Below are 21,440 nucleotides of genomic sequence, written 5' to 3'. Positions count from 1 at the left end.
TAATATATATATATATATAAAACTAGATTTTGTATGGTTATCGATTAAACAGTTCCCAAGTAACAAGTCTTCAATTTCCGTGACATGGACTCGTCTGTTCCAGTTTATGAAAAGCCTCATCCGTCTTTAACCGTTTTAGACTGGACAAGAAATATACAAAGATTGCAACATGAGGCAAGATGTCGTCGATTTGAATCATATGAACTTAGACAGAGAGCTAATCAACTCCGTAATGAAACTTCTGTCACTACACGATGGGATAATTATGTTAACAATGAGTTGATGAGAGATAGGTATGACAAAAAATACGAATAATTCATTTTTCCTATATAAAGACAACAGTTCCGAATTTTTTTTTCTGTTTTACGTTATGGATTATTGGATACATTATGGAAATATAACAATCAATCTGAACTTGTCCGTGTAGTAGGAAAGCGGACCTAAAAAAATAAAATTTAACTAATATGTTACAGTCAATAAAAAGTAAAAAACTATGGTTCTCATTTGATGTATGCTGAGATTAAATCATTTTGCACACTTGTTTTATATCAATTTAATTTATTTATAATTTTAGAATATTCGAAGTTACGTCGTTTAGAGAAAAGCAAAGATTTACAAAAGAGCAAGTTAGAGATGAGACGAGAGCACTAAAAGAAGAAAAGAATAACACTGAATTGTATTTAGAATCTCTACAAATACCGCTTATGGTTGTGTCACAGTGTCTCACTAACAGGGACACGAGAGTTCCCTCTGAACTAACCAGGGATCAGCTGGGAGAGGAATTAAGAAAGGTATATATAATAATGTAAAAAAATCGGTATTCCTAATTAGATAGTACGTGACTTTCACTTGAAGATTAAACGTGCCATCGCAGTAAAATACTATTAATCTTGCCGTGAAAATATCCAAATTGTAAGTGTAAGGGAACACCGACAAAATATCAAACTCCAAGTTCGTTTTATGTTTTAATAACATTTTTATTTATACCTACATAGGAACTACACATTATCGAAAACAACAAGCGTGTTCTAACAGACGTCTGTCACATGGGTTGGGAGAAGATAAGGGACCTCAACAACGTGTTCTGTAGACTTGAGAGAGAGATTCAGAATAAGGATGACGCATTGGAACTTGAGTACCAAGTTAAGGATCTTAACAGAGACTGTTCTGATATATCGTACAAGATGGACCCAACAAGGATACCCCCGGAGTAAACTTCTCTTTACACTCCATTTAAATATTACTAACTAAATTGTTCCTCTAGTAACTTAATACGTTTAGGGATTTCTTATAGCCTAATAAACTAAAATGCAGTCGAAAATTGTTTCTAGAATTACAAATAACACGTTTCATACGACCATCCTATCAAATCTGTCGTCCCATAAATCACCAAAAAAACCCCATTTAATGGCCCTCCTAGCAAAATCATCGACTTCCAAACTAAATAGTATTACAAATATTTTCAGTACAATGACAGAGGAGAGCTATGTCCACTGCATAGAGAATACTATACAAATAGCGAATCAACTAATGAGGGAGTCCAAGACCTTACGAGAGACTATGTTCAGGTCCTGTGAACAGGCCCGCAATCAGATGTACGACCAGAGCCAGCGAGTGGAGGCGGTCATGAGAAGACGAGTGTATGACGTGCAGAGAGCGCGGAACGAAATGGAATGGCAAAAATATAAGGTTTGGTGGTTTTACGTGGATAAGGATTTAGTTTTCTAATAACTTTTTTTGTATAAGGATTCTGTAAATCCACTTTCTTATTCAGCAAAATAATATCTTGTGATACTTATTTTCTATAACACCATCAAACTATAATTACAGTTGGAAACAAACCTTCAAAAACAAGATCGCGAAATAGAGGCCCTACGAGCCGCTGTCGCAGATAAAATAAATCCAACAAAATTAGTACACACGAGACTTGAAATACGCACTAGACGACCTGTTTTGGAGAGAGTGGAGGTAATAAATGAATTTTATATGGACAAATTAACAATTCGTTTATACGTCAAAATTATTCTTAAAATTTAAAAGAGTTTGCTAATGTACTTTATTTATTATGAGTTTAGACTTTTGGATAATATAAAACATTTGATTACTGTCATAGGATAAACCCATGAGAGGTTTGATAGAAGAAACAGAAAGAGTCCAAACCAGCTCTAAGTTATTGGAACAGAAATTGGAAGATTCTTTGTAAGTACGCTTATATTACTATATAGAAAATTAATTGGTATTCATAGTACGTCTGTACAAATTAATTATATGTTATAACTTATTAAGGCTATTAAATTGAAGGCAAGAACTCTAATTTTTTAACAATTTTTTTCATAGATCTATATACCACGGAATGTATAATCATTACGAACGACTAATTAAAGATCTTCAATATAAGAATCAAGCGCTGGAAACAGATCGACGGTTGATCGAAATAAGAAAACCGCTACACAAAGACAACGAAACTGACTTCAAACGAAACGTCGGTTACTGTCACATGTCAGATGAATTAGTCACTGATTAAAATGCTAGATTCCAAAGCTGACAGAACATAATAACAAAAACTTGCAATGAGTAGGCTGCACATGTCATGTTTGAATTTTTAAAAATGGAAGCTGTAATTCATAATTATAAAAATACCTTTAGTTAATTAGGACAATCCCAAAAAAAAAGTTAGTCGAAAAGTATTATTGTTTTTGTAATGTCGAAACTATAATTAAAACTTGTTTATGCAAGCACTGTGAACTGTAGTAGAATATAATAAAAAAATCGTTTAATTCATAACAATTTATTAATACAAGTTAATATTTTATGGTCACCGAAACACTATTTAAATATATTAAGGTTAGTTTATAGGAAAAAAATTATGTTTGGAATGTATTAATTTGTGATACAAACTTTGTGCTTTAAATAAATTGCAACTATTGTTTGAAATAAAACATCACATATATTAAAGAAACATAAAAAAATATTCTTTTTATTAAATAGTACTGTCTAATTATTTGTGCAAAAAATATATATTTCAATAGCATGTACTTATAAAAACCTTAATTTACTATTACTATAAGGCAATACTTAATTTTTTAATGTAACAAATTATTTTCTACCTACGACTTCACTGGGGTGTGATTGCTCGCCTAGCATATTTATTGAATATTATTAAATGCATTGCTATTCATATTTGAAGCAAACTAAAATAAACCTAGAAACTCACAAACTGATAGAAAGGAATTAACAATTAAGATAACAAAAATAAATTTATCATTATTAAAAATAAAAACGTTTTAATTTTGTGCCCTACAATAAAATCTCAGAGGTTCTCAGATGTGTAATACCATAGACAATGAATAACAATAAAAATGAGAACATGTTCTCTGGTAATTATTACTATTTAGGACCAACTCTTTCATAGGCCTCATCCAAAAGTTCGCAGATCTGCTTTATATTGTCATCAGTTAATTTTCTATTTGAGGCCAAGCGTATGGAAGGTTCCGGACATTTGACCTCCTGGTCTTTAAGGTAGGCAGCTGTCGTCATAGCTATGCCTTTCTCCATACAATACTTGGTTATCTTTTTGAGATATGATTCTTTATCGTTGTGTGACATATCATCTTTGAGGTAAACATGTTTTACAGGTGACAATTCATCCCCGCTATATGTGTAGTGTTTCAGATTGTCGAGGGCCCTGGAAGGTAAGTTTGATAACGGATTTAATTAACCTCTCATTTCACATCTTAATCTGTTGTGTGGGTTACTTTTAAGATACAAGTGGTTAAGTACTGCATAATAAAAATGTGAATTAAATCTGACCAATATTTTTTATTTTAATATTACCTACTAATATATAATATAACCTTTATAGGTGCTGTTCAATTTATACTACTTCATTTTTCTAACATTTTTTTAAGAAAATTAATAAGTTAAAAATAATATAGTTCCTAAATATTCACTTGTTCAATTTAACGGACACTTCGTCCAACTCCTTAACCACGACTGGTTGGGACTCCAGTATATCCAGGGCGGTGATGGCCGCCTCTGTTAGCATCGGTGGAAGGGACGCGCTGAAACAGTACCCTGTAAGAAATTGTTCATGAATACGATGGTTGGATTAAGTTTAAAACTGTCTCAGATTTGGTTCAAATTTCGGTGTCCCTAAGACACCTTTTCGTCACCTTTGCTTTTCCCTGTATTATTAAAAGAAATTGTCTGTCTTGTCTCTATTCGTAAGTTACAAATGCTAATTCGGGTCATAAAGGATCAAGCAGATGGCAAACTTGTTATAATCATTGAAAATACGAAGGTACGTAAAAACATATAAATGTATATTGTATATTGAGGCTCATGTAAAATAAATATACCTAAAAATGAATTTCCAGATGTATGGACAGCACAAGCTGAAGGATTATAATACATTCTCTAACATGTATGAATAATATATATATTATGTCTCGTAAAACTGGTGATTTTAACAAATTTCAGTACATAATTTAATTTAGAATTCTTTAATATTAATTTAACTAAGTGCCGTCGATCTGTCTTGCGCCTTATATATCATAAGATGTTAGTACATTAACGATATCTATGTATTTATACGAGTTATATATCAATATGTTTGTCAATTAATATTATTTTGTAGTGGCAACATTTTTATATCTGGTAAGTATTTTTAGACATACATTTTAATCGGGTCTGCAGTGTTTAGGTACGCAAGAAATAAAAATAATATTTTCGGGTGTACTATAACATTTTAAACCACATACACCCGACGCGATCCCGGTTGCTGCAAAGTAACCGAAACGTCGGGAGTATGTGGTTTAGAATAATACAACCGAAAATATTACATATTTTTATTTAAATAAATACTCTCGAAGGTCAGCAATAGGTATGAGGTCTTGATACTAGTTGTACCACTAACCTAGGCCTGACAGCCTTTGGTGTTCTACGATGAAGTGCGTCCCAGCGCAGAAGCCGCCGATGGTGGCGAACGAGTGTTCCAGCGAGCCCATGATCAGATCCACTTCATCACGAGGCACGTTCAAGTGTTCGGTCAGACCGCGGCCGTTCTTACCTATTACCTGAATATTCATAATTATACTTTAGCTTTAATTGCCCATGAGCAAAAATACCATTATATAACAAAAAGTTGGAACGAAATTAATTTACACATTAATAATCGAGCAAACTCTAGGTCAGTTTTATTGAGCATCAATTAGCATAGTAATGTTGTGAATGTTTTGTGTATCGTCTACTCACACCAATGCTCAAGCTCTCGTCCAGCATGATTCTTAATTTGTACCTCCTCGCCAGTTCCACAGCCTTCCTCAAAGGGCACATTTTACCGGAATTAAAGTATATAGCTTCAACGACCAGGAAGGCACGTCTCTTAGGATGCAATTCCTTTTTCTGGACGCCCTCCTCGAGCAACCTTTCTAAATCCTTCATGTCGTTGTGTTTGAAGTATTTAACATTGCTGCGGGACGCTTCTATGCCTTTCTGGATTGCGAACCAGACCTTTTCATCTCTAAAAATATGCAGCATGATACGTTATTAGGTAACGATAAAGCAGTCATTGCATGGTTTCCTAATTTATTGATAAAAATGTCTCCTCGTTCGTTTTTTAAAACCAGGTTCTATTTGAAGTGAAGCTTCTTATGCGACTTCGACGTGAGACATGACATTACGCCATGATAAATAAATATAATATATTATAGATTCGAATATTTCTCCACTCGAAAATGTTAATTCAGAAAAACAACCACTTGTGACTTGTAAGCAACGTTAATAAAGTTTGTCTTATAGAAACAATACGAGTACATTAAAAATCAATTCCTACCCTGTCTCATTACCATTTCCACATTACGAATTTTCATTTCTCCCGCGCGGAGGGACTCAACGCACTATTTTTTTTTTTAATTGTACGACATATTATATTTTTTTTTAATTGTACGACATATTAAAGCGGCTCACATCCATTTATATCCAGAGGGTGTCCTACTAAGTATTTTTCCGATATTTAGCCTTGGGCATACGGGTACGCGACCCCGGATCCTCGAGCCACCACTTTCATACCTCTATCCTCAGTCCATGAAGGTGGTGTCCTGTACCTCCCCTCATTCCCCTCCCTAACCTCTTTCCCCCCTTCTCTATCTTTTCCTTTCCTGGTTTTACCCGTAAAACGGGGTTTTGGAGGTCAGACGGCAGTCGCTCCGTTAAAACCACTCCCGCCACTCTTATGGTTGCAAAAGTTTATGGACTGGGTACGGCTAGGGTGTCGCCGAGAAACGACGCGCAGGCACATCGCCCTACACCTGCGATAAGTGGGCAAGGGCTACCGTGTCAAGTACGGGCACGGCTAAAGACGTTAGTACCCCAAAGGAAACTCCGCTTTGCAACGTGGAATATTGCCTCTCTAACCGGACGATGCAGAGAACTCGCAGATGTACTCATGAGACGTCGGGTCCAGTGTGCGTTCCTCCAGGAAACTCGCTGGAAGGGCAATAAGTCTCGGAACATCGGACAGGGTTACCGGCTGATATACACTGGGTCGCCTTCAGGTAAAGCTGGTGTAGCGGTAGTGCTATCTGAAGAGCTTCAGAATGGTCTTCTTGAAGTTGATCGTCGCTGCGACCGCCTGATGCGGGTGCGGGTACTGATCGAGGGAGTGATTACTAACTTGATCAGTGCTTATACTCCTCAGGCTGGATGTAGCAGGTCCGAAAAAGAGTCATTCTGGGAGCAATTTGAAGAGGTTCTACGTGCTATACCAGCTGCTGAAGTAATCATAGTTGGGGGGGACTTAAATGGCCACGTAGGTAGGGCTGCGGAAACGTTTGACCGTGTACACGGTGGTTTTGGTTATGGTCGCCGCAATGCAGAGGGAGAAAATATTCTCAGAACCTGTATTGCGTCTGACTTAGCCGTCGTGAACACGTTCTTCCAAAAGACTCCACAGCACCTTATCACGTATAAGAGCGGGTCCCACTCAACCCAAATAGATTACCTGCTAACCAGACGGTGTCATATCGGCAAGGTGACTAACTGTAAAGTCATTCCTGGTGAAAGCCTGACGGCCCAACATCGACTTCTTGTCATGGACTATGTCGTTACCCCGAAAAAGAAAGTGGCCGAGAAACGTAAGCCTCGCATCAGGTGGTGGTTGCTGAATGGAACGATGCAGACCAGCTTTCGGGCAGAGGTTGAGAGTCAAAATCTGTCGACTAATACCGAAACTGCTCAGGAAGTTTGGGATCGAGCCCAGTCAGCAATTATTACAGCAGGTAAACGAGTTCTAGGCCTTTCTAAGGGAGGACGGGTCATTGACAAGGAGACATGGTGGTGGAATGACGAAGTGCAGGAGGTGATTCGTGAAAAGAAGACTGCCTTTAAGAAGTGGCAGCAATCAAACTCTCCTGAAGACAGACTAGAGTACATAGCAGCGAAACGTGCCAGTAAAAGGGCTGTTGCCAGAGCCCGCAGTGATAGGTTATCACCATTATATGATACACTTGAAACTGCGGAGGGGCAGAAGCTCATTTACAAATTGGCACGAGCTCGGGATAAGGCGACGCAAGATATCGCAAAATGTCTTAGCGTCAAAGACTCCCAAGGCACGTTGCTGTGTAATCATGCCTCTGTGAAGGAGAGATGGAGATGCTACTTCAAGGAGTTGCTAAATACTCAGCACCCGTGCAGTCTTCCAACCGAAATACCTCCTAATCTTGGACTTATTGCCCCGATAACACCTGACGAAACTCGGAATTGTCTTCGACGCATGAAGAATCGGAAAGCGGTGGGACCTGACGATATTCCGATCGAAGCGTGGAAATCATTGGGCTCTCTTGGTGTGCTCATACTGACGGACCTTTTTAACCGCGTCTTGAACACTGGGACTATGCCACATCAGTGGCGTTATAGTTACATTACCCCTATATACAAAGGCAGGGGCAGTGTTCAAGATTGTGGTAGTTATAGGGGCGTTAAGATCATGAGTCACACCATGAAGCTCTTTGAGCGTATGATCGACCTCAGGCTCCGCCGAGAGTGTACTGTCTCGGAATGTCAATATGGATTTCAGCCAGGATCGGGCACCTTGGACGCCATCTTTGCCATCAGAACTCTGATGGAGGCATACAGGGAAAAAAGGAGAGCTCTGCATGTCGCATTCCTAGATCTGCAGAAGGCCTTTGACTGCGTGCCTCGTCAATGTATCTGGTGGGCATTGCGATTCAAAGGGATCCCTGAGGCCTATATTGACATCATCAGAGACATGTACCGCGATTCCGTTTCAATGGTTAGGACTGCTGTTGGCGATACAAAACCCTTTCCGATCTCAGTAGGGGTTCACCAAGGCTCGGCTCTTAGCCCCTTCTTGTTCAATGTAGTGCTGGACACTATCTCGGCTAACATCCAGGACCAGCCTCCTTGGCTGATGATGTATGCCGATGACATAGCGCTCATTGATGAGAGCAGGTTGACGCTAGAGCGAAGAGTGAACCTCTGGAAGGATACGCTTGAGAACGGTGGTCTTAAACTAAATGTGACGAAGACCGAGTACATGGCTTGCGGAAGCCCGGACTCTTGCACTATCCATATAGGTCCTGAACCAGCCGTTAAGTCGGAATCGTTCAGGTACCTTGGATCTATTCTGCATGAGTCCGGAGGCATCGATCACGATGTCCAAGCCCGGATCAGCGCTGCTTGGGCGAAATGGCGTGAGGTCACAGGTGTGGTCTGCGACCGCAGAATACCGCCCAAGCTCAAGGGACTAATATACAAGAGCATAATCCGACCGGTTCTCTTATATGGAAGCGAATGTTGGCCAACACTGTCCAGGCACACTCAGGAGCTTCACGTCACGGAGATGAAGATGCTGAGGTGGATGTGTGGCGTAACGCGGGCTGACCGTATACGTAACACATTTATCCGAGGTAGTCTTGGAGTCCGTGACGTAGCGGATAAGCTTCAAGAGAGTCGCCTGAGATGGTATGGCCACGTTGCACGCCGGGCTGAGAATTACGTCGGAAAAATTTGCCTTAATATGTCGGTCCCTGGAGCAAGACCCCCAGGACGCCCAAGAAAGCGATGGCTGGACACCGTGAAGCAGGATATGAGAGCCAATGGACTTACCACCGCGGATGCTAAAGACCGTGCAAAGTGGAGGAGTTTGAGCAGAAAGGCAGACCCTGGCTAATGCTGGGATAATTGCCAGGAAGAAGAAGAAGAAGATTAAAGCGGCTCACAGAATTTAAACACCATCTTATAATGTAATAACATCTTACGCCTTATCTGGTGTAAACTATTTAGAATGCAAGTCTATTAATGAGAGACTTCGTATAACGTCGCGATTGATTGAATTTGATTTTAATTTATTTTCCGCACCAAAATACACGCTGTATAATGCTTCACTGACGTTAGGTAACGACGTTTATGGCATTAAAACTATTTGGCATTATCTTTTCAATTATTACTGAACATAACATTCTAAATTACATACTAAAATTGATGAGTACTTTAGCGGTCAAAGTTTGTTTGTCAAATGTTTACTTTGTCTGTGGATCAGATTCTATGAAGTTTGGTTTTATATTTTAATAAATTACCTTAAGCATGAAATGTTAGAAAAGTTGCTGCATATTATCTTGGCTATGGTTAGTTTAAATTCAGTTGCAGTTGCAGTTTTAAGTATAATGTGTAATATATTAAGTATTATAATGGAACAACAACATAATATTTTCATTCAACATGCACTCCATACGGTTGAAAATGCTCGGTTCACTAATTACCATTATGAAGGGTTTAAAGTCATAGAAAGATGGTGCTCAGAGTTTTAATAGACAATATCTTAATTATATTCATTTCAAAGGAACAATGAGATAAGAATATTATTTGAAAATCCCAGAACAATAATTGTCCCTATTGATAATTCCGGCTCAGATTTTCCTGCATATTGAGGAAAATAATAAGTCTGATTCACATAAAATTGTCTTAGATTTTCCCTGTCTGTATGGCACATTCACTTGATCATATGTATTATATATTAGCTTATTTAGAATGGAAAGTACAATACATTAAAAAATATATCTGCAATATAACAAAAATGTGAATGCATGTTTTAACTTACGCAAATATGATGTCCCCTTTCTTAGCATAGGCTGGTATGGCGCTGGCCATGGTGGAAAATCCATATGAATACACACAAGTCTCTTCAACCTGCAAAAACTTTGCCAATCTCTCTTCAAGTTCCAGATGCACATCAATTGTGCCATAAAAACCTCTCGGCCCACATGATCCTACACCATATTTATGGAGGGATGCAATAGCATTTTCCATTATTTGGGGCTCCTTATCAAAATTCAGAAAACTAGTAGCGCCAACATTGAGAACATTTTCGTCAATTTTACCCATCAATGGAGGCTCATCAACTTTCAGGTCGTATTCTACAAGAGGTAAAGGTTTCCATTCATTGAACTTTTTATAAGTCAACTTATCTTCCGGTTCTCTCTTCTTTTTAGTCCATAAGAAGTACGCGCTGCCGATAACCACTTGGGCTGCAATTACCAATGTCCACCAACTCGCCTAAAAATTAAGAATGTTATCAACTAATTGTTCATTGATTGGAAACTAACCTTGCGAATTTATTTCTATGATAGCTTACAGTATCGTATATGTCCATTAAAATCATTATTATAACTGCTTCCAAAAAGGTACAATAGAACAGAATTCTTGAAATTATTAATCAAAAAAAGTCAAGTATTAAGTCTCTGTTGTAATCTTCAAACGGTTTGAATTCTGAAATTACAGAGTACAGCTCCCGAGTCAAAAGCGTACTGAGACTCGAATATAAACTACTAAGTAATAATTACCAAGTTATGAAATGTCAATTATGATTTGAATTCTGACTTCGGTATTTATGACGTGATTGTCATTGAGAACGTATACGTACGAACGAGAATAATAAATTATTTTTTATATATGTACGAAATTGCATGTTTTAGAGTAGCAATAAATTTTTACAATCTACAAAATGGTTTTCTATTCAAAGAGTAGTTGTATTTATCAAATATCTACATATTAAGTATATCCAAGAGTATTCTTATCAATTGTCAAAAATTGTCATGTGTCAACTTCTACTTGTATACTGTTGTACCTTAAACGTTTATTTGTAAATGTTGTGAATGACGACTTCTCAAGAGGTCTACGACATTAATATTATTTTTTAAACAAACTGAATGATTTAAATTAAAAAAAATTGTGAAGTTATAGCTGGAACCTAGAAAATAAAAACATAATGAATTTCGGCGGCACTCTAAGATTTAACAAATTTGCTTGTTTTACGCTAGGTTTTATTTTATTTCTAATTATTTATTGGCGCTCTGGTGGTTCAGGATATCCCATTGAAAAAGAAGACCTCATTAATCTGAAATCTTTACTTAAAGCTGCTATATATGCTGCCGAGCGAGGTGGTAAGAAAGTCATAGATGGCAAGAATCACGACTTAAACATAAAGAGTAAGGGGAAAACGAAGGAAGGTCTAAACGACCCCGTCACTGATGCAGACTACGCATCTCATTGTGCCATGTACTATAGCCTTAAAAACACATTTTCAAATTTAAAAATTATATCAGAAGAACATTCAAGTGATGACCCGAGTTGTAAAAATCAAGAAAAGATAGATGTTGACTCGGTGATACCCGAACACAGGATTATAGAACACTTGAATGATGAACATGTGTTAACCAATCAGGTCACTATGTGGATTGATCCCCTCGACGCAACTAAAGAATATACAGGTATATCAGTGTATTTATATCAGTACCTCAAATTTTGTGTTCCTGCATTTATTATTTGCAGTGATGTCAAGTAAATAATTAAATAAATTGTAGTATAGGTATACCATATATGTTATAATAATTTTTGTCATACCTATTGTTGTTATTTATTATATAGAATTAATAAAAGGTGCTTTATCAGCAATCTATTTATTATAGTTGCATGTGTACACCTTACTTCCTAGCTTACCTGGGGCAAGATGACGACTGTCTTAGCGCTTTCAATAAGACTGTGTCCCCACACAGAGTATAGAGAGATAATGTTTTTTTTTTAAATATATACAACAGTTTTTTGTTGCAAAAAAGTCATTAAAACTTTGAACAGTAGTTTAAAATTTTTCATACAATGACTTTCAGAGGGACTATATGAGTATGTGACGACCATGGCCTGTGTAGCCATCAATGGAGTGCCAATTGTGGGTGTTATACACTACCCATTCCCTCCTCGAACTTATTGGGGCTGGTTCACAAAGAAAACATCCAGTAACATAGCTAATATACAACATGTAAGTGAAATATGTATAGTCTCAATCATCCAATGACAATGTATTTAAATTTCTACAGATTTAAGTACTTCTAAGTTTGAATTTAATGCAAAATTATCCTCTACTTATTATTCCATTGGAGCAGTTAAAATTGTGTTAATTTTTAATCTGTGATATTGCTTGAGTATTTATTTTTTTTTATCTATAAAATATCTTGATACATCATAAGTTAATTTTTAAATATTATATTTGTTCTTGCACTTGATATATGAAGTTCAAGTTTGAATGGTTTTACTAAATAACTTTAAAATAAATTGTCCAAACAAATTTCTTTCACTTGATTAATTATTTGACAGAAAATGTGTTTCCAAGTAATATTTAAAATAAAGATACATTGTCATTGCATATTCTCAATAATCATAATGTTATTTTTTTAACAAATTGTGTCTTTATTTTCTAAGAAAAGATTAATATTCTTTATACTATCTCTATTCTTTTGACTACAAGTTTTTCAAAATTACAATAATAGTTATATATTATCGTATAAATTCTATGTTTATCCTATTAAGATGGTATTTTTAAATTTCTAGTCTCTCAAATATTTTTGGCACATTATGAAATATTGTGATTTGTGCTGTTTTTCATAACAAATAACAATTCACAGATAGCTGAGAACAAGGAACATCCAAGAGTTGTTATCTCACGTTCACATCCAGGTAAAGTTGAGGATTTAGTTAAAAGATCATTCGGCCCCAAGACTACAGTGATCCAAGCGGCCGGGGCGGGAGACAAAGTCATGGGAGTGGTGAATGGTAACTTTGACGTTTACCTTCACGCTACTGCCATCAAGAAGTGGGATCTTTGCGCGGGAAACGCCATCATAAAAGCCGTCGACGGTAAAATGACGACCCTGAAAGGCGAAGACATTAATTATTCTTCCGACAGCGAACCGAAAGTCACAGATGGCATTTTAGTATCGAGATACGACCACGATTATTATTTGAGTAAAATTCCCAAAAATGACGCCTGATAATGATTTTTTTTTAGGTTCCACGTTGTGATGCATAATTTATTAATAATAACTAAACTCGAATATTTATTGTGACATTTTTTTATGTTTTATTTATTTAGATGATATATCGGATTAAAAACTTAAATCATATTTGTGGGAATAATTTGACTGGCTCTTATAGTATATCGATTGGTTTGACGTTAAGTACATAGGAAACGCATTATTTTTTCTGATAGTGTTGTGCAGCTAGTATCTTATAAATCATACATTTCATTTAGAACACGAGACGTCATCAATTTATTTTACAAAGCTAATGGTTTATGTTTATTCAATGAGGATTACTAAATATTATACTTACCTAAAATATATATTTTTGATGTATAATTTTTTTTCTCATTTTCATAACAAGTTATAAGGTTGCATAGGTAACCTTTTAAGAACTATTGAGCTGTGGTTTCAAATTATTTATTAAATTGTACAATATTCTTTGTTGGGAGAATTAATGTTTTTTTTAATAGAATTATATTTAAATCGATTAGGAGTTAAAGAATATATTTATTGATGTACATATGTATTTTTTGTGAATAGTAAAACCTTTTTAAATTGAATAATTCATGTAACAAAAAAAAAAAACGAAACAGCAAAATGACAATACAAAAACTATGTAATCAAAGATAAGTCAATATATTATGTAAAGAAAAGCATGTTAAATGTCATACAAGGACGAAAATGATTTTGTGTATGATTAAAAATCTACCAACATATGTAGTTCGTAGTGACTTCGGTTGAGACTGTTAAATTTTATTTCATTCAAAAGTCAATCCCGGATCGTGTCTCCTCCATTCTGCATGAAACTGGCAGAATATAATGTGCACATCTTTGCACGGATGAAGGCCATATTATTTAAAAAAAAATATCATTAATATTAATTTTTAATACAATGACTAGATAACCTTCAGTCTGTGGTATAGTGAACTTTGTGTGATAAATTAAATCATTTGGATAGCCTTTTAATAGTTTTATTCTAATAATATAATAGAGTACCTTGATTCAAAAGCATTGTATAATATTTCCACCTGCGATACACATGTTAATTGACTATATTAATGCTAGAACGTGGTATAAATTAATGTAAACACCGAATCGATTTTTATTTCCATATATTTATATAAAATATAGCATATATGATAAGAAGGTACAGTATATCACACCTGGTAGACCAAGCTGGTAGTTTTGGCAAACAAAATGCACCTCTAACGTAATACTAACAGAGCTGATAGTTGTACATTTACATTTTTATATGTGAATGTTTGTACTTAAAACGCTGATAACTCATTAAATAGCCTTCGAAGTTGATCGCTATTTAAAAGATGCTTCAAATTTGTTTTGCTAAGCGAATATAACATACTTTTACATAGTGTACAAATTATTTGAAAGAATTGTGACCGCAATTTTATAATGAAAGTGTGAAATTATAGAGGTGTCAGAAAGAGAATTTAATGGGGGAAATTAATGCATAGGATTATATATAATTTGTTATCCTATAACTATTATTAACTATCATCAATTGCTAGCATTGTTTATTTTTAAAAATCCATATCAGAATTAAAGTGGTCTAAATTATTTTTTTTTTTTTTTAAATGACATTATTGTCAAAGATTTGCTTTTAAAAGTATTCCACGGATATTATTTTAGGCCACTTTAACACACAAAGCATTATTTCCTTTATATAAAGCAAAGCATTGTAAACAGACTAAAAGTATAAAAAAAAAATTTCAAAACAAATTAAAAATTAAACATAGTGATACAACGCTGAAGTTTGAGGAACACATTCAGAAATAATTTTCAAATGAATACATTAGGTGTCCGCACACCGAGCTACCAACGGAAAAACCACAGAGACCAATCATATATTAATATTCAATGGAACAAGTGCTTCTCATGATATTCATTACTTTATTAACCGGCGTACATGAGGTTCAAACTATATTTTCATACAGTTACCTATACTTATCACCATTTAACATCGATGTAGCTCCTTGAATGACGATCTGGAAACGCTACTTAGCATGTACGACGATGCAGACTTGTGATAATAGTACAGATATCCTATGACTGAGATATGAAGCGTGTTTTGTATTATCGTAAATCGATTCAGCGCCATCTGCCGCCGGATAGCGTCATCCCAGCGTCATCTACCGTGGAGTAGCACTAACCAGATTTAGCACAGACCTGGTAGCCGAGTGTGAAGCACAGCACAACACTCACAAATATTATCACCGCACTATATACATATGTTATAGTTCAGAACACTTATCACATTAGGATTTTATCGTCCGCTCGATAAAGCCGCGTTTTACTGTTAAACTGAATCATCTGAAAATAGATGTATTAATTAATGCAAGTAGTGTGAACGCGGGACATTTATTTTGTATGAGATGGGAATATTAATGGATATTTATAAACTAAGTATACATCAGGGATGAATACTGCATGGAATTAGAATGAGAAAACTGAGACGGGCACTGTTTTTTTAATGAGACGAAAAAAAATTATTAATTTAGTACTACCCTCAAAAAATTATATAATATATTTAAAATATTATTCTTATATGACAGAAAGTTATGCAAGAAACCATTCATGGAATTAATTGTCACCACTTGCAGTGATTTAAAATGGACTCCATTTAACAACTATCGCAGCCATAGTTTTATAGCCGTTACAAAATGCCATGCTGATAGCTATGGTTGAATGTGTAAATAAGTCATTATTTTTCCTATACTTCAAATAATAAGTGACATTTGTTTTGTTAATTTAAATTTTACATTTAGCAAACCCGAATGTCTTGTGTCTAATAAAACGGTCACTTATTTTATTTAAACTGTTACATACCATGGTACCACCATTTCGTTTTTTTGGGGTTTTTGTTGCATGTCTTAACATAAAACGAATTATCCGGCGGCCGTTTCTGCAATGTGAGAGAAGATATTACAATTTTGTATACTATTAAACATTTCTTTATGAAGTCCTCGGTACAAATCATAATTTAATCTGTATTTAATTTTTTTTCACATCGAGTTTGTCACAATGTTATTCATTAACAAAATAAAGCAAAGTGTTTAGAATGAAAAATTTCAAAGTGACTTTTCAGTGGAAATATTGGAACCTGGTGATTTCAATAATGACTCATTAATGTCTTTATATAATGATGAAACTTTTCAAAACAAAACCTTGATGCTTGATTATTTGTGTTGTTGTGAGATATATTGCGTATGTGTGTGTGTGTCTCTGGTGTGTGTGTGTCTGTCTGGTGTGTGTGTGTTTGTGTCTGTGTGTGTGTGTGTGTCTGTGTGTGTGTCTGTCTGGTGTGTGTGTGTTTGTGTCTGTGTGTGTGTGTGTGTGTCTGTGTGTGTCTCTCTCTCTGTGTGTGTGTCTCTGGTGTGTGTGTTTGTGTATGCATTACCTTCTCCTTACAGCTACTGAGCATGGAAACTATCGAGAGACAGACGGACTGTACGGAGAGCGCCGGCGACCAGTCGTCGGTGAGGATGGACAAACAGATGTGGCCGTTGGAGTACACGTGCGGGTGGACCGGGATATTGTTACCCACGAAGGTCACCTGCTTGATCAAATTTACCCTCGTATATTACATCAGACGGACATATATACTTTAGTCTGGGTATATATATAACTTTATTGAAAATAGCATCTTGTTTTGGATCACATACATACACATACTAGCTGTTACCCGTGACTCCGTCCGAAGTGTTCGATATATGAACGATGTATTTAAATGTAGTGCTTGTAATAGTTTTTCATTGAAGATTAACTACATTATATTAAGTGATGATATAGCCAGATTTTAGCCAAGGGCCAGGAGTCTAATAGTTACGAAGATTTCAAATACATTAAGTAGGTTTGTCGCGATGCGCGCTAAACAGAACTCTATCGTATAACACACATGGTTCATTTCGAGTTACTTCAATATAATTTCCTTGAACCCAGTGTTGGTATCTTCTATAGTATTTTCGATTTATAGAAACGGCACGCGTGTTTATTTCGGTAATTAAGTTATCTTATCCAATTACAAGCAGAAAACCTACATTTTTTTTATTTGTTGTTATTCAAACGATATAAATTTATTTTCCAGCAATTTCTCGTTGTTTATGAATACATTGCCTGCACACGTCATTCACAGAATAATAAATAATTTAATTTGAAGTTTTCGGTATTTGGTGGGGTCATTATCGTAAGTGGGTACATTAGGCATTCGGTGCTGTCGCGAGTGACGCATTTTTGTGGCTTTCCCTGATTTTGGACGCATTTTAAAAATTGGGCGAACTCAAAAAGAGTACACACATTGTCTGTAGGAAATAAAATATAATAACATAAGAAATATCTGCGTCTAGAGTCTGATAGTGTCTCATATTCTCTGCCTATATGTAAATGACACTCCGTCTATATTATTTATTACAGATGTTTGAGAATAAATTTAAAAATTATCATAAGTTGAGCAGAACGTAAACTACATCGACACTACGGACGTGTTGTTACCAGTTACTATTCATTTGTACAATCCGTGGGATCTTTTAGTGGACGTCTGTTAATTTGTGACGTAGGTGCGTTACACGCAACCTTGACTTATCAAGGTTTTTGCAAATGAAAGTGTAAACAGTATTACATAGTGGAATTAAATCGACCGTTCGCGTATTACACGGCGTCTAAATGAGAAAACAAAAATGCTTTTCAATCAACTCTATCGTAATTTTCGTATTCAAAGCTGAAAACGAGCAACGGACGAGTGACAAATACTTGACGATGGCTCGGATGGTGCAACGGAGACTACACCTGAATCACAACGAGTTGGTCTGTAATTAATTTATTGCGATTGCAGCGACAACGTTGTTTCATCACAGAACAATCTAGAACTTATCAGGACATGCGATGCTTTATCTTAATTGTTAGGAAATATTTAATTGTTAGGAAATAATGAATTATTTTGCTGTTCGAATTATTTCAACGCCACTCGAACAATGGTTATAATCATCTTTGTACCTGAAGGTAGGCGGTAAAACATAAGATTCATCTCATTAAAACTACTTTCTCGGTATTAAAACTGTTTTCTAATTAATAAAAAAAAAAACTTTAAAAAAAAGTTTCTAATGATTTCTAAATTATAATTTTAAAGTAAACAAAAAAATATAAATATGGTAAAATAATCGGTAGACTATCAATGATATTAAATAAGACGCGTTACGAACTAATGGGGGAGCGTTTACGACACAAAAATAGAAAGAACCGATCCCATAATACCATTAACCATACAAGTGATGAGATCCGCCGAAGACGATAGATTCAGCTAATCAGATTACACAGACGACGTGATTCCAGTAAACAGTAAGCGAAAACCGCTTGTTACAACACAGACACCGTTATTAAATTAAAAAAATCTAAATTAGTAATGCTCGTTCCTTTATATTTATTGTACTAAACTAGTTGCTCACCTCACCTTTTTTCATGATATTCGTGGACAGTTAGAATAAAAAATATATATATAAATTTCGTATATTTTAGATGATTGATGATAACTCAGTTATTTATATGTGTAATGCTGCATATATTATTTTGTATTTCAATTTATTGTCGCTGTAAGACACATTGGTTTCGACATCACCGAGGAGAAAATATTAGTTGAGTTAGGTTATAACTCATTATTAGCTATAAACCTAAATTAATTTAAATCAAATATTATTACAGTAACTCGGTAACCAATTCAAAGCTAAACTTCTTGTTCGCATAATGTATGAGACAAATTAATCAACTTACCTACTCTATATATAAAATATTCTTACCTCAGGCGAATCGAAGGGATATTTATTAGTGAATTTAAACTGCAATACAAATTTTTCACCCTCGTAAAGTGTTCCGGGGACACCTTCCATGTGAACTGTCCACCTTGAACAATATACACATACATACATATTATACTCGTACATAGAATTTACTCTTGATGAAAGATGATAAGTAAAATAATTTTAAATACTCAACTAGAAGCTTAATCTGTAAGCTACAAAGAAATAAAATATTGAAGAAATATATATTACTATTAAATGCATATTTTGAAGTCTTCAAAGATATCAAAGAAACAAAATTTAAATGAAAGTTCCTAATCGAATACACAATTAATTGGCAATGTGATCAAAATTATAATCCACATTTGATTGCTTTCATTTTACTACAACACACTCACACACACACATATGTGTATGTGTGTGTGTTATTTACTTCTATAAGTTGAATGTTTATTCAAATGTATGAGATCTTTAACATCATTGTCAAAATAGATATTTATAGTGCCAACGTTGGACACAATTATAGATTGGGTTTAAAAATATCAGGCCATAAATAGCTCGTTATTCATAAGCGAAGTCACCAATCAAATGTAACCCTTATTGCAATTGAATAGAAATCAATTTTCAATATATCGTTTTTCGTCAATCTGTTATTATTTATTCAATCTGTGATGTTTAACAAACAATAAGTTCCGTATTCGGAGACATTACCATTTGCCAGTATTTTTTTTTTTTAAATCAATGGTTGCATATTATTCAGCCCAAAAAATATATATTATTTGAAATACTGAAACTTTTACAAGTGTAGAATTAAATGAAAAATGCATTCAATTTCAATAAATAAATGTAGATATATTTGAGAGAGCAATTAAGATATAGTAGACTTAGTTCCTGCCTCAGTCCTTGTATAAGGGATTCTCATTGGAAAGACACAAGATTTATACAATGGCTTCATAAATTACAAAATTCAAAAAACAAAGCAACATACTAAAGAATTGTGAGGATAAGTTGAATATTGTATGATAAAATTTTAAATTATTCTATATATAACTTAACTTATATCTAAATATGTTTATTTACTTTATATGAACAAATAATTGCTTTAATTTTTTATTATTATACATACATGTGTATATTTACATTCAATTGTAGGTACCTCAACAGGTGATAAGTATCCTGTATGTAAATTTAACAAATACTTGTTATAGTGAAAGCCAATGATTAGTAAACTAGTCTACTAATTTTAGAGCGCTCATTTTTGATAAAAACATGTTTTATTATTATTATTTTTTTTGTGATAATGACTATTATTTGTCAAATGATTAATTTTTAAATGTTTTAGTAGTACATTTCCTACAACTGAACATAATATTTACTAAAATATTCTACTAGCAAATTAATGCTTTATAGAAAAGTATAAATAAACTATTCTTGTTAAACAATATCAGTCTCCCTGAGTCACAAAAGGAGACACTTCCGCAAAAGCGGTACAAAAAAAAGAATTCTAATCAGGATGTCACGTACAATCACGAGGAAGGACACTTTCCAATATGTAACTGATTTTTCTGGAATTAGTTAAGTTGAATTAACTTACAGTGTCAGATTTTGGCTGGCCTGGTCTCCGTCAACCGTGACACCTGGTGGAGGTTCCTTCATCAACGACATAAGCTCTTTCTGTAAACGTCGCTGAAAGATATATTCACATATCAATCCAGTTCATATTAACTTTAAAAACAAACATATCGACAACACAACAATAGAAAGAGAAAAGTACTAAGAAAACTGTCACAACAGTTACGTATAGGTAATTTATAAAATAATTAAATTACAATGTTTTTTACTTTATAATAATTTGCAATGGGTCATCACGTATATATTGAAAATACTTTTACTTAATTTTCAAGTTTATTCGTAATATTATTTTTAATTAACTTTACAAACCTCCGACGGGGACATAGCCGCCATTGTACCAAATTAGACGTCTAATGTTACCATTAAATATTTTGAATTATGTGCCGTCAATAATAATTATCTGATGCGGTAACCCAACCATACTGAAATGAAGTGGAACGTTTTAGTAACAAAAATAGTTTATCATATATTTCATAAATTTGTAATGGAAATGAAATTTCTTGAAAAAAACGTTTTTAGAAAAACAGTTGATGCTTTTCTCTTCACTGCAAATTAAGCCTTAAATTCCAAAACTTCAAGCAAGATTAAAAAGTTAAACCGGCTTATCAATTATCAACAAAATACGAATGTCAAT

The 21,440-nt window shown here is 34.6% G+C and overlaps 4 protein-coding genes across 5 annotated transcripts; 2 read left to right on the top strand and 2 right to left on the bottom strand.

The window, feature by feature from the left end:
* The first annotated feature begins 169 nt into the window (after positions 1-169).
* Positions 170-3,473, top strand: LOC116772617 (tektin-B1-like). The gene is made up of 7 exons (XM_061522345.1): positions 170-174; positions 575-791; positions 996-1,210; positions 1,467-1,689; positions 1,831-1,968; positions 2,114-2,199; positions 2,338-3,473. Exons 1-7 carry the CDS (start codon positions 170-172, stop codon positions 2,522-2,524), a joined length of 1,071 nt encoding a protein of 356 aa, XP_061378329.1. The 3' UTR covers positions 2,525-3,473.
* On the bottom strand, positions 2,949-10,842 carry LOC116772338 (serine palmitoyltransferase 1). The gene is made up of 6 exons (XM_032664491.2): positions 10,652-10,842; positions 10,118-10,572; positions 5,254-5,521; positions 4,916-5,075; positions 3,951-4,074; positions 2,949-3,685 (listed from the first exon to the last, which is right to left on the bottom strand). Exons 1-6 carry the CDS (start codon positions 10,676-10,678, stop codon positions 3,388-3,390), a joined length of 1,332 nt encoding a protein of 443 aa, XP_032520382.2. The 5' UTR covers positions 10,679-10,842; the 3' UTR covers positions 2,949-3,387.
* Positions 10,843-11,105: 263 nt separating this feature from the next.
* Positions 11,106-14,330, top strand: LOC116772339 (putative inositol monophosphatase 3). Its single transcript, XM_032664492.2, has 3 exons — positions 11,106-11,786; positions 12,183-12,331; positions 12,975-14,330. The coding sequence occupies exons 1-3, from the start codon at positions 11,285-11,287 to the stop codon at positions 13,338-13,340; spliced, it is 1,017 nt and encodes a 338-aa protein (XP_032520383.1). The 5' UTR covers positions 11,106-11,284; the 3' UTR covers positions 13,341-14,330.
* Positions 14,331-14,465: 135 nt separating this feature from the next.
* Positions 14,466-21,225, bottom strand: LOC116772414 (ubiquitin-conjugating enzyme E2 W). 2 transcript variants are annotated; one of them, XM_061522392.1, is made up of 6 exons: positions 21,116-21,225; positions 20,769-20,860; positions 19,175-19,277; positions 16,786-16,944; positions 16,215-16,290; positions 14,466-15,698 (listed from the first exon to the last, which is right to left on the bottom strand). In XM_061522392.1, the coding sequence occupies exons 1-6, from the start codon at positions 21,137-21,139 to the stop codon at positions 15,685-15,687; spliced, it is 468 nt and encodes a 155-aa protein (XP_061378376.1). In that variant the 5' UTR covers positions 21,140-21,225; the 3' UTR covers positions 14,466-15,684. The 2 variants fall into 2 exon arrangements, with proteins under 2 accessions (XP_061378376.1, XP_032520496.1); XM_032664605.2 differs by having other exon boundaries at positions 16,786-16,941.
* Between the last annotated feature and the right edge of the window lie 215 nt (positions 21,226-21,440).

This window comes from Danaus plexippus, chromosome 12, assembly GCF_018135715.1.
Source record: "Danaus plexippus chromosome 12, MEX_DaPlex, whole genome shotgun sequence".
Taxonomy (NCBI): Eukaryota; Metazoa; Arthropoda; class Insecta; order Lepidoptera; family Nymphalidae; genus Danaus; species Danaus plexippus.
This window is presented reverse-complemented; position numbering and strand designations above follow the sequence as displayed.

Coding starts and splice junctions, on each gene's coding strand:
- LOC116772414 (XM_061522392.1), bottom strand. CDS start 21,139: ATGGCGGCTATGTCCCCGTCGGAG. Junction 20,861..21,115: donor CGGCTATGTCCCCGTCGGAG/GTTTGTAAAGTT, acceptor TATATCTTTCAG/CGACGTTTACAGAAAGAGCT. Junction 19,278..20,768: donor GCCAGCCAAAATCTGACACT/GTAAGTTAATTC, acceptor ATATTGTTCAAG/GTGGACAGTTCACATGGAAG.
- LOC116772338 (XM_032664491.2), bottom strand. CDS start 10,678: ATGATTTTAATGGACATATACGATACT. Junction 5,076..5,253: donor ACGAGAGCTTGAGCATTGGT/GTGAGTAGACGA, acceptor ATGAATATTCAG/GTAATAGGTAAGAACGGCCG. Junction 4,075..4,915: donor CCAAAGGCTGTCAGGCCTAG/GTTAGTGGTACA, acceptor AATTTCTTACAG/GGTACTGTTTCAGCGCGTCC.
- LOC116772617 (XM_061522345.1), top strand. Junction 1,211..1,466: donor CCAACAAGGATACCCCCGGA/GTAAACTTCTCT, acceptor AAATATTTTCAG/TACAATGACAGAGGAGAGCT. Junction 1,690..1,830: donor TGGAATGGCAAAAATATAAG/GTTTGGTGGTTT, acceptor CTATAATTACAG/TTGGAAACAAACCTTCAAAA.
- LOC116772339 (XM_032664492.2), top strand. CDS start 11,285: ATGAATTTCGGCGGCACTCTAAGATTTAACAAATTTGCTTGTTTTACG. Junction 11,787..12,182: donor CGCAACTAAAGAATATACAG/GTATATCAGTGT, acceptor AATGACTTTCAG/AGGGACTATATGAGTATGTG. Junction 12,332..12,974: donor ACATAGCTAATATACAACAT/GTAAGTGAAATA, acceptor AACAATTCACAG/ATAGCTGAGAACAAGGAACA.